Below are 13,189 nucleotides of genomic sequence, written 5' to 3' on the forward strand. Positions count from 1 at the left end.
CATGATGACGTCACTAACCAGCTAAATCTTTAAATAGAACAAAGTTACTGAATGAATCGTTTCTGTAAAGATCAGAAGTCTGACCTATTTGTTGGGATTATTACAGCTAATCTGGATTAAACTGTTTGTATCAGAACTTCTTGTTTTAAACTACTGCGGAATGTCTTCTGCCCCATCAGTGACGTGACGCCAACGCCTTATATGGCCGGGTTCCGGTGTGAGCGGAGGTCTGAGATCACTTTTAAGTCTAACGGCGACAGTAGAGGACTGGACTCAGACACGGACGGGTTCTAGATCCGGACCTGTGACGCAGAACCTGTCAGGATGACCCGGTCAGCGCGTGTCCTCCCGGTCCTGCTGCTCTCCCAGGCTGTCTCCGGTGAGTCCCCTCCCGGTACAAACGCTTGGAACAGAACGGACCCGGTTCCGTGGAGCTGGTTCATTAGAACTCAGACCAGAACCGGGTTGGTTAAAAGGTGCCTACCTCTCGCGCGCGCCTGCGTGAAGTGAATATTTAACTTAATGAGATCAGAGAACAGAACCGCGTTATTAGTTTATCACACAGGAAAATGTTATTTATTTAGTTAGTTAGTTAAACGCTTTAAAGCAACAAGAAAAATGAAAGATTATTTTAAAATACGTAAAGGAGCTGAAACTTAATCCAGATTATTAACGAAAACCCAGATTTGTGTCAAATATCCTTTAAGGAGGATTTCTGTTCCATCCCCGATATCAAATCAAATCAAATCAAATCAAAGCTTTATTTATAAAGCGCCTTCCGCAACCCTGTCAGGAAGCCCAAGGCGCTGAACATGGTAGAGTACAAAGTTAAAGAAAGTGAATAAATCAGAAAATAAAAGCAATTCAAATTACAGAGTACAAATTACAAAAAAGGTGCCTTTAACCACGCAGTGATGGAGGTGATGGACTATACATGTACATCATCAGCTGTGTGATGACGTCACCTAGAGGCAGGATGTGGAATCGAAATGTTGAAGGTGTCAGATCTGAAACCCCAGTAGGGTTACCGTTTGAGCTCATGTATTATTCTGATTCGGTAATCTGCAGGGATTAGACTGGGTCCAGCTCCAGGCTATAAAGGAGGTCAGAACCTGTGGCTATAAAGTTACAGGACTGTCAGTGTCAGCAGCATGACCTTGATTTGAGACTGAATCAGTTTGCTCACCACACGTTGGATTGAGTCGTCTGATCACAGACAAGAATTCATTTCGGTTTGTCAGAAGTGGCTTCCTGGCTTCTACAGCGTCTGCTGATCCATGTCAGCATCACCGTTCACCCTCGCTGAGACCGCACATTTTCATCACAGAAACAGTCTCTGCACCACCTTAAAACATGTTCTGGATCCAGACTCAGAGAACCAGACCTTAAGTCCTACTCCAGACATCAGCAGAGCATCACGGTGTTACGATGGTGACGAGAGGATTCTTCAGACAGGCTGGGTGGTTTATAGACTATTCAGCAGCTCTTAAACCTCCAGAGTTTTGGGAAAGTTTCCTATATTACTTTTCATGAACTGTTTATCGTCCACCATTAGAATCAAACGATCAAACTTTACACTGAATTTAATAATGAAAATATTTTTAATATTTTTATTTATGCAGGGAATTAAGAGGTAAGTTATTATTATTATTATTATTATTATTATTAAGTAAATACTACCACTACTAATCATAATAATATTAATGCAAGTGAATAATTTACAACCTTTTGTTTAGACAGCTATATTTAAAGTTTCTTTTGTTTACTATTTTTAAATAAAGGGACTAAAACAGCCGCTGGCTGACCTGCTGTTAGAGGGATTCTCTAAAGTTCAGGTCTCCATCAGATTATGAGATGTTTAGTGGAAAACTGCAGCGCCAGAGCTTTTTTTCCACAGAGAATGCCTCACAAGGCATTCATTCATTCCACTGCAGCAGATTTATTGAACTATTGAGTGAATGAGAGCTTTAAGGTCCTACAACTCCTAACATGCACGAGTCTGTTCAGTTTCATCCCACAGATGGATTATGGATCACTGGAGGGCGAGGTTCAGGAAGTATCTGGTTTAATCCTCTGCTTTTACCTGTTGGAGAAACTCTAGTGGAGTAAATAAGATCAGACGACTCCAAAGCCAAGGCAGAACCTTTATCTGAGGACATAGTTGAGCTCCAGGTTCTCAGCCCCGAGGCTGATTCTCAGATCTCTCCTGAACTTTTGTCTGCATCTCTGAATTTTACAGTTTAAACAACAACAACAAAAAAAATCAGTAAAATGCTTCCATAACTTCAGAGTAAAGAACCAGTTTCTTCTGGAGGCTGTTGATGTACCATGGTCACATCTGACCTTTAACCTTTGACTTGAACCACCTCTGTGGAACTGAACCAAACACCTTCTGTGTTGCAGCCATGTTTCCTCGAGCCCAGAACATCTCGTGGAAGTCCACCAACTTCAAGACGGTTCTGACCTGGGAACCCAAACCGTCAGCTGATTACTCGTACACAGTGGAGTTCTCAGTGTGAGTATCACCAGTTTGCCCAGTTTAACCAGCAGAACACCCAAATGTCACACAGAGAAACCAGATCTGCTGGAGTTATGTTCAGATTATTATATTCTGGTCGACACGTTTGACTGGTGGAGCTCAGGTGACCAATAGGACCACTGCGGGTCAGAACTGGTTATGGTGTAACGGTCCAGTCGTTTAGAACGGGACGTGCACAGTGAGTGGTCGAAGGTTTTCCAGCATTCCACGATTCAGAGGAGATTCAGATCATTCATTGTTTTGACTAAACATTACGGGTTTTTTTTTTTTGTTGCCACCAGTTTTAACATTTAGAGCAATGAGGCAAGAATGTTCCAGCTTCAACCATCACTTAGAGTCGGTTTCAAAACCCGCCAGGAACGACTGTTACTGTTAACAGAAGAAGAAAGCTTTAAGGTCTGAAACATTAGAGCTGCCCTACGTACGACCTTTAGAGGAAACTGCAAAAACAGGAAGTTGAGCACGCTAAAGACTTAGTTAAAGGGTCAGAGGTTACACAGTCCTGAATGCTGTCGAACAGATAAAGTGTTACAGCTGCGGTGGCTCAACTCAAAGAGCCGCCAGGAGTTCTGTCCCCCTCAGGACCACGTCTGGCTCAGGCTGGACCTTTCTGGATGGTGTGAATGTGTGTGTGTTCCTATCAGAAACGTGAGATATGAGCTTTCATGTAGCTGATTTCATGTTGTTGTTTTTTCTTCACATGGGTACTGTTGTTATCACTGAGAAGCTGAATGCCAGGTCCCAGACAGAGACCCGACCTGAGAACGAGCTAAATAATACGTTAGAGAGAAGAACATCTGAACTGCCCTGTGTTAAACACACACACTGTGTGTGTGTGTGCGTGCGTGCGTGCGTGTGTGCGTGCGTGTGTGTGTGTGTGTGTGTGTGTGTGTGTGTGTGTGTGTGTGTGTGTGTGCGTGCACACACTACAGGGTTGGAGGGGACAAAGAGCGAAACCATCACTGTGTCAGATCCAGCTCTACGACCTGTGACCTGTCTATGTCTCTGACTAACCTGGATGTCTGCTACACAGCTGACATCTTGTCAGAACCCCCGCTTGGTGTGACCTCTGACCTCACAGAGTTCCCACACAGCAGCGCACCTCGTTTCTGCCCGACCACAGACAGTAAGTGCCTCCGTCTGCCTTCGTGTCCTCCCACATCATCGTCATCTCCTGTCACCATGGAAACAGACATTACAAAAACGCAGCACAGTTAAAATCCAAATACCTGAGCAACACCGTCCACAGAGACTCCCAACACTGACCTGGAAACAGGTCGTTCTGTTCTGGTGCAGCAGAAGAAAGATCAGAGGAGAAAAGACCAGTCATCTGTTCACTAGATAGAAATCAACACACTGTATGTGCTCTGCTTTGGAACAGAAAGGGTTTTACCTTTTACTCTCCTTTTGAGTCACTCCTTGGCTGCTCCTAGAAATTATGAACAGAATCCAGGACAAAACCCCCAACGTTTACTGAAATGATTCTGATGCCATCCAAAACAACCTTTGTCAGGGATTCAAAAAGCCCTTAGAAGGTCACGTGAATCCCCACAGGACACCTTGATAGACAGGACCGTAGGCCTTTACTAAGTCAATAAAACACATGAAGACTGGCTGGGCAACTCCTGTTGCACCCTCACTCTCCCTGGTATAGACCTTGCCGGGGTGTCCGAGTAGAGGGAACGTACATACCCCTGGTTCCCTCTTTTGAAGGAAAGGACCACCGCCACAGTCTGCTAGCCCAAATGTACTGTCCCTGAAGTGTCAACCACCATCAGCATCTAAAGGCTTTGGAAACATGGGGGGGTCCTCATCTCTGGCTGAGATTGGATGATGGTTTGCCAGAAACTCTTTGAAGCCATCTTGGGTTGTACTCAGTGGTTGAGTGGTGCACACTTGTGACATTACTAAACATGAACTTATTCTACCTTAAAGAGATGCGTCACCATTGCAGCTGTTACACAACCCGAGTTTCACCAGACTCCTTCCACACTGGAGTTCAGTTTCTGCATCCTCTCAAGCACGGGTCTGCTCGGCCTGCCAGCTGCTTCAGGAGTCCCATGAGCTAATCAAGCTCAACACGCTGGTGGTCATTATGATGTAAGAAAATATCGACATGGCAATATATCACAATATTTTTTCCTGCGATATTATATCAATACTCAAAAGCCGTGTATCAGACTTTTGGAAGAATTTCTTTTGGTGTAATTCAAAGGCCGGCCACTAGGAAGCAGCAGTGTGCAACGGGTTTTGTTTCCACCACTGAAATGTAAATCCCTCCATTATGGTTCAGATACTTCATGTTAAACATGTTGCATATCAGTTTGGACTGTTTATTGAATTTTCCTACAATAATTTCAGTCTAAAAAATCGTTATTGTCATCTGGCTGAATGTATCGCAATATTCCGTGATATATATATATATATATATATATATATATATATATATATATATATATATATATATATATATATATATATATCGTCTCCCCTGTGTTGTGATATGTATCCTATCGCCAGAATTTCACCAATACACATCCCTAGTGGTCATCATGATATGCACCAACTACCCTATATCCTGAATTTCAAGCAGCTGCATCAGCAGTAGAGGCCTGGAACATGGTCCCATCAAATTCAAGGTCCACTGCTCCTCAGAAAGAAAAAAGCTGTACTGGAGGTGAAGTTTCTGCCTGACGTTCCCAGAACACCCTCACTGTTTGCTAGGGTGCACTGTTCAGCTTCTCCCCTCTCCACCTGATCCAGCTCACCATCAGGAGGTGATCAGTTGAGAGCACAGCTACTCTCTTCACCTGAGTGTCCAAATCACACTAAACATATCTGATGACATGATAATCAATCACTGACCTGCGAACCAGACTGTCTTGGTGCTACGTGTTGTTGTGGACGAACCGTGAAGTCAGACAACAAAAACCACCAGGGTCCAGATATGGTGAGACGGTTTTCCCAATCACACCCCTCCAGGTCCCACTGGTATTACTCATGAGGGTATTGAAGCCCAAGAAGGGTACTCTGACCTGTTGCTGGTGCTTATGCACAATGCCTGCCCTATATGATGGCAGAGCAAGATTTTCAGCTGGGCAACAAGCCACAGGTAAACCCATCCCCACTCAGCACCTCTACCCCAGGCTGGACTCCAGAGTGAGCCCGGGTATCCCTAGTCCTTGGTGAGGTTTCCTGGTTTTTAGTTCTTGTAGTCACCTCATCTAGAACCAATCTGTCATGGGATAGCCTACCAGAGGCAGACATGCCCCAAACAACATTTGTGTGCCACTCAACACCCCCACAATGCTAGGGTGATGATTTGTGGGGGTGTATGTGCTTTAAATAATCAACTCTCTCCTCTAAAGCCGACATTGGCCGACCAGAATTCCAGATAAAGGAGCACGAAGACAAAAAGTCTGTCACGCTGTACGTGTCAGACCCGCTCACCGCTCTCTTTAAAGATGGCCGCCAGCAGAACATCAGAGACATCCTTTCTGACAAGCTCTATTACAAAGTGACATATCGGAAAAATAAGAGCTCCGGGAAAGTGAGTAACAGCAAACGCGGCTGCCCTGATGACACGTTTGACAGACTTGTACTGGTGTAATGGTTTTCTTCTGATCTGTTGTTCAGAAAGAGTTGGAGTCCAAGTCCAGTAATATAGAAGTGACTGGTCTGGACCCAGAGGACGGCTACTGCTTCAGCGTCCAGGCCTCCATACCCAGCAGGACAGCCAAGCAGCTAGGGGAGATGAGTCAGACGGTGTGCTCCAACAACACCAACCAGTCCATCATCAAAGGTGAGCTGCCCTGAGGTTCACGTCCCACTGTCTCCATACACGTCCAGATGTGAAACCAATGTGTGTCCCAGAGAGAAACAAGATAGTAAACAGTATTTGGTCGGACTACTAAAGAAAGTGACCTACATCTCCCTGGTTCCAGTGTGAAGAACTTTGAAAGTATTAACCAGAAATGATCAGATCTTAAAAGTGTTCTGTTTAATCAATTTGTTTTGTCTGTTCTGACAAATGAAACATAATCAGTTATCTGTTTAATTATCTAGATGGAAGAATTAACTGATCTGAGTTTGAACAATGTTTTGTTGTTGGATTGTCCATTATGAACTCTAGACTCAAGACTCAAGACAACTTTATTAGTCCCCGAGGGGCAATTCGAGACAGCATTGTGAAGCAGCCGGCACTAAAATCTCTAAATTCTAAAAACACATCCAAATTACACATTTGTAAAACCCATAAAAACCTATATACACAATCATGTCATAAACTCACATGTGAATGACCAACAATGATTAAAACTTTGGCTCACTCACACACACACACACACACACACACACACACACACACATGTAACTACATGCACGCACACATACAAGTAATGCACACTCCCCCTATCTGCACTGAGAATTAAGAAGAAGCACAGCTCTGGGAACAAAGGAACTTCTCCTCCTCTGTGTTTTACAGCATGGGCATCGAAGTCGGCGTTTGGAGGGCAGCCACTCGAAAACAGTATGAAGAGGGTGTGATGGGTCTTTAATGATTTTCTGTGCTAAACTTCCTGTATGCTGGTCACATTGAGAAGTTAAGCTTCGCAGTGGTAGTCCAATGATCCGAGAGCACACCTTGACGGTGCTTTGTAGACGGCTTCTATACTGCAGGCTGACAGAATAAAACCAACAGGGGATGGAAAATGTGATAACACTCTCTATAAAAGAATAATAGAAAGTCAGTAAAATGTCCTTCCTGACTCCAAATCTACACCATCTACAAAGGTGTCCATATGTGCTCTTGGCACCAGGATACCTCAGGCTGCAGCTCGATAATCGACTTTGTTGTCGTCTCATCTGATCTGCGGCCGCATGTCTTGGACACTTGGGTGAGGAGAGGGGCGGAGCTGTCAACTGACCACTACTTGGTGGTGAGTTGGCTTCGATGGTGGGGGAGGATGCTGGTCTGACCTGGCAGGCCCAAAGATATTGGGAGGGTCTGCTGGGAACGTCTGGTAGAGTCTCCTGTCAAAAGACATTTCAATTCCCACCCCTGACAGAACCTTCAAAATGTTTTGGAGGAGGCGGGGGACATTGAGTTTGAGTGGAGCATGTTCCGTGCTTCCACTGTCGAGGCGGCCGACTGGAGCTGCGGCCGCAGGGTCATCGGTGCCTGCCGTGGTGGCCATCCTCGAACCCGCTGGTGGACAACGATGGTTGGGGATGCAGTCAAGCTGAAAAAAGAGTCTTATTGGGCGGAGTACTTCAAAGACCACCTGAATCCCACCAGCATGTCTTCCAGTGAGGAAGCAGAGTCTGGGGACTTTGGGTTAGCCTCTCAAATCTCTGGTGCTGAGGTCACTGGGGTGGTCAAAAAGCCCCACATGGCAAGGCTCCAGGGGTGGATGAGATCTGCCCAGATTTCTTTAATGCTCTGGATGTTGTGGGGCTGTGTTTGCTCACGCGGCTCTGCAGTATTGCGTGGACATCAGGGGCTGTTCTACTGGACTGGCAGACTGGGGTGGTAGTCCCCCTATTTTAAAAGGGGGACTGCAGGGTGTGTTCCAACTACAGGGGGCTCAAACTCCTGAGCCTGGTAAGGTCTATTAAGAGGTTCTGGAGAGGAGGGTCCGTTGGATTGTTGAACCTCGGTTTCAGAAGGAACAATGTGGTTTTTATCCTGGCCGTGGAACACTGGACCAGCTCTTTACCCTTAGGATGGTAGGGAGGATGGGGTACCAGGCCCTCTGATACGGGCTTCTAGGTCCCTGTATGACCGTGCTAGAGCTTGGCCATGGCTTGGACATTGCCGGCAGTAAGTCGGGCTCGTTTCTTGTGAGAGTTGGACTCCGCCAAGGCTGCCCTTTATCACTGATTCTGTTCATAACTTTTATGGACAGGATTTCCAGGCACAGCCAAGGTGTTAAGGGGATCGTTTTGGTGGCCTAAGGATCAGGTGTCTGCTTTTTGCAGATGATGTGGTCCTGCTGGCTTCATCAGAACATGACCTCCTGCTCTCACTGGAGCGGTCTGCAGTGGAGTCTGAAATGGCTGGGATGGGAATCCGCTCCTAAATCTGAGACCCTGGTCTCGAGTCAGAAAAGGGTAGAATGCCTTCTCTGGGTCAGGGATGATATGTCATAGGTGGAGGAGTTTAATCATCTCTGGGTCTTGTCAATGAGTGACGGAAGGATGGAGCGTGACATCAGTAGGCAGACTGGTGCATCTGCAGTGATGTGTGCATTGTACCGATCTGTTGTGGTGGACAGAGACCTGAGCTGGAAGGGAAAGCTCTCGATTTACCGGGCGATCTACGTTCCAACCCTCACCTATGGTGACGAGCTTAGGGTAGTGACCAAAAGAATTAAAGTCCCATTAGTTGTCAGTGTATGTGTGTGTGAAATTAAATCTCCATATCTGACACTCGAGGGACTATGTGTCTCGGCTGGCCAGGGAACGCCTTGAGGTTCTCCTGGAGGAGCTGGCCCAAGTGGCTGGAGAGAAGAAAGTCTGGGCCTCCCTGCTTAGACTGCAGCCCCTGCGACCCGAACCGGATAAACGGCTGAAAATGGATGAATCAGAGCCAGAAGGGTTTAATTGCCATATGTGTGAGAAACAACATTAGGATATTGCTGCAGTACTTGATGCAAGAAAAAAATAAGTGAAAAATTAGAATAAAGAAATAAACACAATGAAAAGATAATAATATAGGGAGGCAATATTTAGAGAAGCAGCTACTTGATACAAGTCAGTGTAGGTACTGGCCAGAGCGGCTCAGTTCAGGTGCAAACACAACGCTATAGTCAGGTGATGGAAGCAAAGCAGCGGGAGTGGGCAGGTCTATGATTGATATTCATGAAGGAACTGTTTTTGCGGTGAGTGGTTCTGGTCCGAATGGATCGGAGCCTCCTGCCAGATGGGAGCGAGTCAAAGAGACTTTGTCCTGGGTGAGACGGGCCTGCTGTGCATGCCTCAATGTCCTGGAGGTGGACGGATGGATGTTGAATAAAAAAAAATTATCCTGAGTCCGAAATAAAGACTTGATTTCCCTCTGATGGTTTAGAAGGTGTAGAGTGCCCCCTTCAGGTGGTAGGAAGAACTGACTTTTTACTTTCAAAAACATCAGCATCCAGGTGTGTGTGTGTGTGTGTGTGTGTGTGTGTGTGTGTGTCCACAAGTCCATCACACGTCAACCACACACGCTTAGGTCACTTCAGGATGACCTGGAAACTTCAGTGCTTAGGACTGTTGTAAGACCCCCATGCTCGTTCTCCACACTCAGACTGGATGATTTTCTCACATTTGTGAAACCCATCATGTCTCTGAATCGCTCAGCTGCTGTTTCAGTTTCAGGTCTGAAAAGGGTGAATTTGGTTTGTTAACAGAAAAGTAGCCGGTAAGAGATTCAGTCTGCACTAAAACTTTCAGACTTGAGTCTCATTCGTCCTGAGGGGAACTTAACGTTCTTTATCGCAGTCCAGTCCATCCTCCTGCCCTAGAAACACGTGGCATGGGCCATTTGTAGAAACAGACCATAATCCACGAGGAATGAGCCACACACCAAGATGATGCTAATTATGATCATGAAGATGTGACAGTTTTCTTTTTTTCCCAGATTATTCTCCAGGAGTTATAGCTGGTTCCATCCTCTTCGTCGTCGTAGCGATCAGCATCATCATCGCTGTCACTGTGACCTGCTGCAGACGCAAGAGGAAGGGCCCCAAGAACCGGAGAGTGAGAACGTAAATTCTCTCTGTAGCGCACACGCACACACACACTGTGGAACACTGGAACAGATCCTTCTCTAGTTTCTGTGAAACTTTGAGATAAAATGATGAATTGGTGTTTTAGGAGAGATTGAATCAACATTTAGTTTTATGGTTTCTGCTGATGGTACGCTGGTTAAATGGGATTTTAACTTTAACACTCTGAGGGGTTGGGGACACTAAAAAAAAAAAACGTTGCACAGTTTATTTTTTTATCTGATAATTTATTGCTTCTAAAGGAAATGAACATTGCTCTGCTTGGATTGATCTGAGATATTTTATGTTTTATATTGTGAAAATCAAACATCCTGATTAAAATGAATATTAATAAAATATTTTTCTGTAAATGTTGTTAAATGTGTTTTAATAAAGCTGGGAACTAAATGATGTCAGTCTTTATGAAACCCATCATGTATTCCTTCTTATGGAGTGATGCATGTTGTTTTTGAACAAACCTGCATGGATCAATCGTAGTCATTCAAAATGGGCTTACTTACTTTTAGTGTGAGTAAATACTTGTATGGTAAAAATGATGCATGGTTTTTATTGGTTGCGCCTTCTTAGGGTTCTACAACCCCCTGAGTTTCTTCACAGCATGGTCAGTCATCCACCCATTCGCACAGTAATGGTGATGAGCTACACTGTAGCCACAGCTACCCCGGGGTACACTGATGGAGGCGAGACTGCCAAGCACTGGCACCACCGGTCCCTGTGACCTCTATCTGTTGCAGAACATAATGACCATGTGTGTATGTTACTTTTGCTCTGACACCAGTATGTAAGAATATAGTGAGAATGTAACAATGAGAAAGTCCAAGAGTTTTATGAGTCATTTTGGAAGGACGGTTATACTGAAAAATATTTCATATCCAGCTGGCTGTGGGGATCGTCAGTTTTTCTCCTTTAAAATCAAAGGAAGGAGGGACGTAACTGTTTACCATCAGTGAGTGTGGGGGTGCCGTGTCTCCTGAGCTAACGGTGCAGCGCGGACAATAGTAATTTGACGACAGCTGGCAAAAAAGCTCCATTTGTTTAAAGTAACCACATTTTACCACAGGATGTCATTTAACTTCATTTCATCATAATGCACCTTTAACAGTTCTGCTTAAACTGGTGTCGAGAGTAAATCTCAGAAATGGTTGTGGCTAAACAACTCACAGCTGCTCTTGATGAACATAACATCTATGATAGCTTCCAGTCAGGTTTTCGTAGAGCTCATTCTACTGAAACAGCTCTTCTTAGGGTCTCTAATGACCTTCTGACTCACAGTGATGCAGGGGACTGTTCTGTTCTGGTTCTGCTGGACCTGACTGCAGCCTTTGACACTGTTGACCATCACCTGCTACTGGAGAGGCTCAGAGACTGGGTAGGCCTATCAGGAGCTGCTCTGGAGTGGTTCTCCTCATATCCGAGTGTTCCTTCTCTGTGGCCGTCTCAAAGTTTAGGTCCTCCACCACTTCCCTCACCCATGGTGTCCCACAAGGTTTTGTGCTGGGGCCTCTGCTCTTCCTCCTCTATCTGCTTCCTCTTCAGCCTTAAAAGGAATCTCCTACCATCTTTGTGGCAAGGTGGAGAAACGAGGGCCCGGGCGGGATTCGATCCCCAGACTCCCGGGTGAGAGTCATGCACGCTAACCAGTCAGACAAAGGGACATCCCCTTGGCTAAGGGCGCATGATCAATCAGGACACTGACAAGACACTCACACAGTCACATTTACACAGATGACATCCAACTGTACATCTCCTTTAAGCCCCATGAGATGTCTAAGCTGCAGCTGTTACACACCTGCTTAGACTATCAAAACCTGGATGGCTGGGAGCTTTCTACAGCTGAATGAAGATAAGACTGAGATCCTCATCTGTGCCCCAGACAAGCTGGTTCCCAAAGTCAGAGACTCTCTTGGTCAGCTTGCTTCCCACACCAAATCTTCCGTCAGGAATCTTGGCATGACCTTTGACCCAGCTCTCACCCTAGATTCTCATATCAGTTCTCTTGTTTGTTCTTCCTTCTTCCATCTCAGGAACATTGCCAAGCTGAGTCCCATGCTGTCCCGCTCTGAACGAGACAGTTCTCCACACCTTCATCTCCTCACGCTTAGACTACTGTAACTCTCTTTTCACGTGTCTGAGCAGAACCTCCCTGAACCGTCTACAGGTGGTTCAGAACGCCTGTGCTCGGCTTCTGACCAAGTCCTCCAAACACACCCACATCACCTCGCTTCTCCTCCAGCTTCACTGGCTGCCAGTCAACTTCAGAAAAAGTGAGAAAAGTTCAGTCAGAAGCAAAATGACTGGGACACAGAATTTAATAAAACAGCAGCAAATCCAGATGAGATCAAAACAGAACTTCTTTAATCTGAGCTTGTTGATGGTTCAACATGGATGACAGAGTAAAGCAGCTGGGTTATCTCCACACGTGTACTCTGAACACCCCCACCCTTCACTCATATAAAGAGATTCAATCATTCATTTCCTGTTTTTATCAGCTAACAGCAGGAAACATAGTGAAAGCAGGACATGATGGTAACACCACAGCCTGATTCTTAGTTCTTTAATCGATACGTTTATAAAACTAGTGAAACCAGCATTAGAGCTGGTTAGATTCTGGTCTGATCTGACCTAAACTCATTTAGAGTCAGTTTGTGTAGAAGCAACATAAAGATGCTGCATCCCATTTCTGGTGGTTGTTAGTCATACGCTAATGCTAACGAGCTTCATAAGTTCCTGCTGCTGTCAGAACCACATCAGGTCCAGATCACCAGACTGGACTCTTCTGGGGTAGACCGAAACAAACAGCTCCCGCATTTAGACTCGTTCCTGTCTAGCGGATCGAGGTCCTGTCCCACTGAACGGTTAAGGAGTCAGAAACAAGTGCTAG

The 13,189-nt window shown here is 45.4% G+C and overlaps 1 protein-coding gene across 1 annotated transcript; it reads left to right on the forward strand.

Moving 5' to 3' along the window:
• Positions 1-223: 223 nt before the first annotated feature.
• f3a (coagulation factor IIIa) lies at positions 224-10,695 on the forward strand. Its single transcript, XM_015940791.3, has 6 exons — positions 224-379; positions 2,404-2,515; positions 3,472-3,665; positions 5,908-6,089; positions 6,176-6,341; positions 10,161-10,695. Exons 1-6 carry the CDS (start codon positions 325-327, stop codon positions 10,289-10,291), a joined length of 840 nt encoding a protein of 279 aa, XP_015796277.1. The 5' UTR covers positions 224-324; the 3' UTR covers positions 10,292-10,695.
• Positions 10,696-13,189: the final 2,494 nt, after the last annotated feature.

The sequence above is a fragment of the Nothobranchius furzeri genome, chromosome 7 (genome assembly GCF_043380555.1).
Source record: "Nothobranchius furzeri strain GRZ-AD chromosome 7, NfurGRZ-RIMD1, whole genome shotgun sequence".
Classification (NCBI taxonomy): Eukaryota; Metazoa; Chordata; class Actinopteri; order Cyprinodontiformes; family Nothobranchiidae; genus Nothobranchius; species Nothobranchius furzeri.

Bases quoted from the DNA above. Each gene is read 5' to 3' on its own strand.
- f3a (XM_015940791.3), top strand. From the start codon at position 325: ATGACCCGGTCAGCGCGTGTCCTCCCGGTCCTGCTGCTCTCCCAGGCT. The intron at 6,090-6,175 runs GTGAGTAACAGC...TCTGTTGTTCAG, and splicing joins AAAATAAGAGCTCCGGGAAA to AAAGAGTTGGAGTCCAAGTC. The intron at 6,342-10,160 runs GTGAGCTGCCCT...TTTTTTTCCCAG, and splicing joins CAACCAGTCCATCATCAAAG to ATTATTCTCCAGGAGTTATA.